The sequence below is a fragment of the Electrophorus electricus genome, chromosome 18 (assembly GCF_041902795.1).
Source record: "Electrophorus electricus isolate QZ-2024a chromosome 18, ASM4190279v1, whole genome shotgun sequence".
Taxonomy (NCBI): Eukaryota; Metazoa; Chordata; class Actinopteri; order Gymnotiformes; family Gymnotidae; genus Electrophorus; species Electrophorus electricus.
The window spans coordinates 6,712,501-6,717,500 of NC_137514.1; the positions used below are offsets into that span (position 1 = coordinate 6,712,501).

Sequence of the window (5,000 nt, forward strand, 5' to 3'; positions counted from 1 at the left end):
ATCGTTTGGTGCAAGGCATTGGCCGAGCAGAGCACGTGACCCACCTCCCTCTGTGTCCCAGTGGCTGAACTCACGCACTCTGGTGCTGATGGACAGCAGTGAGAAGCTGCACGTTCTGGACCGGCCCAGCCAGGATGAGCTGGAGACCCTGGACCTGCACGAAGTCCAGCTTGTCTACAACAGCAGCCACTTCAAGTCCCTGGCCACGGGTGGAAACGTCAGCCAGGCCCTGGTGAGCGCCACCTGTAGGTGGGAGGATAATGTGCACGTCTCGATGATGATGATGATGATGATGATGAATAGGGTGAAATTATAGCTGCCTTAAGTACACCATGAAGATGACATTCCTAAACAACTTGACTGAGTACATGAAATATCCTAGCAAAACAGTGTACCCTTTTAAGCACTGCAATGAATCTGTATTTGCATTCTGTGCTCATGTGTTTAGGACCCAAACATCCCAAAGATTACAGTACAGCATTAGTGTGTTTAATATGCATATCTGTATGCCATGTGAAAGCAGTAAATAGAAGAAAGAAAATCGGTGAACAGAAGACATTTGAAACAGGTTGAACAATGAGGACATAAGCACATTACAGAAACTCTGCTCACGTCTCTTCTGGCGTTTTTTAAAGTGGTTCATGCTTTATTGCCTCTCTGCTCGTGCACGATTAGCTTTCTGAAGTCCGGCAGTGGCTACTTTGAAGTTAACAAACTACTGTTTGCGTCACGGGCCTTCAACGAGAGCTTTAACCCGTCGGGATGGTGAGTGCAGCACGAGGTTGGAAAACTCCACTGCTAAAGTAGGCGGTGGCTGTGAAGGTTACGTGATTGTCGACTGCACAGTGTGAGGATGCGTATAACCAATCAATAAAGAGACACAATATATAGGGGCGTGAAGCACTGAGGCCAGTGAAGCTAAACTGGTACCAGTGTGAGGACGGACACTAAAGTACTCCAGCTAGGGCAGTTAGCTGGGTATCGGGTTAACTATACTTTCCTCTTGCGTGACTTGGACCATTGTCAGGTTTTTTCTCCTCGTCGGTGAATGACGAGTGCAGTCACAGTCCGTCACGATACCAGGAAAGTGCGTCCCGTTAGGGTACTGGATGAGCGTCGGCGGTGATGGTGGCTCAATGCGAGTAACGCCCTGTTCGTCGCACTGCAGGCTCTGGTGGGGGAGAGGGCGTGTTACCAGTCTGTGTGCAGCTACGCGGGACAGATCTTCTACCTAGGAACCAAGGTACGTGCTTCATTAAGACGCCCCACAGGTGAAGCGCACAGGGCTCGCTACGGCTGAGCGCCGCTCTGAGACCTGCAAGCTCGGGTCTCCTTTTTGTAGCGCTTACATAATTCAGTAGGAAAAGGACGTTTTAACTGACCAGCAGTCAAGCAGTGGGGGGGTTCTTTTAAATGTCCTTAGTGGACTCAAAACTGTGCAAGTACAGCGTAGTTGTGCAAAGTCACAAGCAATCTAAGAACTACCCCAGGCGAAGGAGACGGTGTATTTGAGTTCGTATAAAAACCCCAAACCCTGGCCGGCTGGGTCTAAACAGGGTGGGGGTTTGCAGTAGGGAAGCTGTGACTCTCCAGCTGATGCTCCCAGCACGTCTGGCTGAACTTTCTGGCACGCAGCAACTTCCATTATGCTAATGAGACAGCGCGCATAATGCGAGCGTCATGAATATTCATCGGGGCCTGCTTGGCTTGCTGCCCTGGGTGAAGTGCCAGTTTACCTGTGAGATGGGGAAGGGGGGGGGGGGGGTGTTATTTCCTGTGCGGATGTCAGCGGGTAAACAATAGGAGGTGTTGGCGGGTCACTATAATTAGGATGCGCGGTATATGGAAACAGCCTTCTCGCATACCACTTCATTGGCTGAGGCCTCTCGCCACCTGCACGCCCTGAAAAATGTTGTTTGGCCACGTGCATCCGAAGGCCTCATTATGTGCCTGTCTTCCCTTCTACAGTCCGTCCACATTATGACCCTGAGGAGCTGGCGTGAGGTACGTGCCCTGGTCGTCACCCCTCGGCCACACCGCAATTAACTGCCATCGCCCACATGGCTAATTGCGTTAGCTGTTGGCTCTCCAGGCCCCGTTCATACATTTCAGTTGGCTTTCCATTGCTCGCTACGCTGCAGCCGCATTCAGTTGTTTCTCCCGATTCCCCGACAGCGCGTGGAGCATTTCCTGAAGCAGGAGAGGTTCACAGAGGCGCTCTCCTTAGCCTGGTCCTTCCATGAGGGCACGGCCAAAGCCGTCCTGGGTGAGTGGAGCCCTCCCTAGACGTCTTCCCCACCTCCTGGGCGTAGGTCCTGCTCGCCGAGGCTGGTGGGGTCCTTCACTGGCACAGGGGGCCTGGGAGGCTGGGCAACATCTGGGTTTGTGTCCTGAGTAGTCGCACCATGTCTCCGTTCAGACATTAGTCTGATGACTCTTGAGTCAGAACAGGCCCACATCTGCAAAACATGTCCAGTTTTCCCCTTACGCCTGATGGGATCCATCAGCCAGGACACGACAGCCAGGGAGTAATTATGGGCGGGGCCAGACTTCCATTACACGCCAGCTCCATTGGTGATGTTGCAGAAGAAAACACCAAACTTTTGGGATGAGAGTAAAACTGCAAAGTAGATTTTCTTTAATTTCTCATTTGTTTAATTAAGCCCCTGAGGTCTAACATGTCTCCGGTGGCGTAAAAAATCTCGCTGTAGTATGTCATTAATTGAAAGAAAAAAATATAACAGTACATACAGAAAGCTACCGTAATTACCATGAATTTTTAAAAAATTGGCCCCTTGGAGGGTTAAAGAGAAAGTATCCCACTAGACTGTAGAGCTGGATGGTTGTATTTTGAATCTTGCATGGCTGTTGTTGTTGTGCTGGCTTTCTTGTGTGGCTGTTGCCGTGGTGACTTTCTTGTTTGGCTGTTGCTGTGGTGATTCTCATTCCTTGTTCTCTGTGATTGTTCCGACCGGTGGCAGGCCTGTTCGGGGACCCTCTGAAGAGGAAGGCGGTGGTAGCAGACAAGGTAACGCCCTGCTGAGGTACAGCCGCAGTGGAAGTGAGGATTGGCCGGGGGGAAGGGCCCTCCTGGTGACTGGGCGCTGGGCTCAAGAGTACCCCGGGAGACAGACCCGCGGGATCTAGCCGCGGCTGACCAGAAGAACAGAGCCCCAGTTTTGTTTAACTACGGCCTGAGCTAACGCCCAAGCGCATGCACGAGTTAAGACAGCTGAGTAAAGGCAGGGAGAGCATGCGTCTGTGCGCGCTCGTGTTTCTCTAGTGGCAAGTGCGCGCGCACGCGTGTGTGTGTGTGTGTGTGTGTGTGTGTGTGTGTGAGGGGTGACGCTCACCTGAGGGCCTCCTTCCTGACCCAGCCACTGTCTCCTCTCAGATGGTGGAGATCCTGTTCCAGTATGTGGAGCGTTCGCTGAAGAAGTGTCCCGAGCAGGGCAAGATCCAGGTGCTGGAGCAGCACTTCCAGGTAGGCCCACCCAGGGAGGGCGTCTGGACCCGGGTCGCTCACGGGAGGCCTGATGAACCTGGCGCAAACAACAAGGCTGGAACTAACCTTGTTGTCTTGCCTGCAAACATTTTTTGTAGGACAGCATGTTTGCATGATCTTATCCTTTTATGGTGGTGGGGTTTTTTTTTTTCTTCTTCTTTAAAAAGCATCTGTTATAAACCAGAAACTACAATGACCCAGCAATTCCAACTCTCCCCTGCCCTCAACGCGCTCTCTCTCTCTCTCTCTCTCTCTCTTTTACTTTTTACTCTCTATAGGACATGGTGCCTGTCGTGGTAGATTACTGTCTTCTTCTGCAGAGGACGTAAGTAATGAGCCACCATACTTGAAACCACACCATGCTAAAAACCACACCACGCTAAAACCACAAAAAACCACACCACGCTAAAACCACAAAAAACCACAAAAAACCACACCATGCTAAAAACCACACCACGCTAAAAACCACACCATGCTAAAACCACGAAAAACCACACCATGCTTAAACCCACATCACACTAAAATTCACACCACACTTACAACCACATCCCAATAAAACCCACACCTTATGTCTCACACCCCCCTCACTCAGACTGTGGAAGAAAAACATTTTATTGCTACATATTGAAATTCTTATGTCTTAAATGTATATTAGAAAACCAAAATGGTTCAAACTTGGCCTGTGTTTGGTCAAAATTATTTACATGGATTGCGTGAAAGGCATGATTCATCAATATCCACAAAATAGGGGCATCGTGATACCGATGATCACCGAGATATTTGAAAAACGAGATGTTGCTATCATGTTAATAATACCCATACGGTAATGTGGATAGTTCAGCAGCACCTAAGGCAGATGTTGGGCTTTGGGGAGCTTCTGCTCATCTGCTTGCCCTTTCATTATCCAGTAATTAGCGTCAATGCTTTGTAAGATTTAGTACAGCTGTGGTCATGTCACAACACTCGTATCATACTGTCATTTGACAAAAGATGTACTGTAATTTGTCTGCCAAGAAACAAAGCACACAAACAAATTTAAAGATAAAAGTAATAATAATAGCAGTAGTGGTAATCATCAGTCATAATGGGATTATTATTTTGTTATAGTGTTCTACGCTGGTATACGTGGTATACCACGTCAGGTATACGTGGTATCGCCATGCTGTGTCAATCAACACAAGGTGCTTGGTAAACTGGGGAATTTACTAGGCGGGTAATGCCACCAGTCATGTTGCGGTCTGAAATAATACAGGAAAGAACAAAACGATTAGATAATTTAGCATGGGCTAGCATTACAGCTAATGTTATTAGCTCCTACGCAGACACCAAGCGACTGTATGGCCCAGGTGTGATCTGCAGGTTTGGGTTCTGCCTTTGTGTACATTTTGTACAGGTTTTCCGTAGATGTCGGGATACTATCATTATCGTGAGTTGTTTTGAACATGATAATGTGAAAATCTGATGATATGACAGATCAGGACCCACACATGAAAGG

General features: G+C 48.9%; 1 protein-coding gene across 6 annotated transcripts in view; it reads left to right on the forward strand.

Annotated features, from left to right (window-relative positions):
- The window catches only part of vps8 (VPS8 subunit of CORVET complex), a 69,497-nt gene that overhangs the window by 8,556 nt on the left and 55,941 nt on the right, over positions 1-5,000 (forward strand). For all 6 annotated transcript variants that reach the window (XM_035534843.2, XM_081701011.1, XM_081701012.1 and 3 more), the window contains exons 14-20: positions 62-232; positions 1,169-1,243; positions 1,969-2,004; positions 2,176-2,266; positions 2,982-3,028; positions 3,395-3,484; positions 3,784-3,830. In XM_035534843.2, the coding sequence (XP_035390736.1) occupies positions 62-232; positions 1,169-1,243; positions 1,969-2,004; positions 2,176-2,266; positions 2,982-3,028; positions 3,395-3,484; positions 3,784-3,830 (557 nt within the window). The remainder of the gene's footprint in view (positions 1-61; positions 233-1,168; positions 1,244-1,968; positions 2,005-2,175; positions 2,267-2,981; positions 3,029-3,394; positions 3,485-3,783; positions 3,831-5,000) is intronic.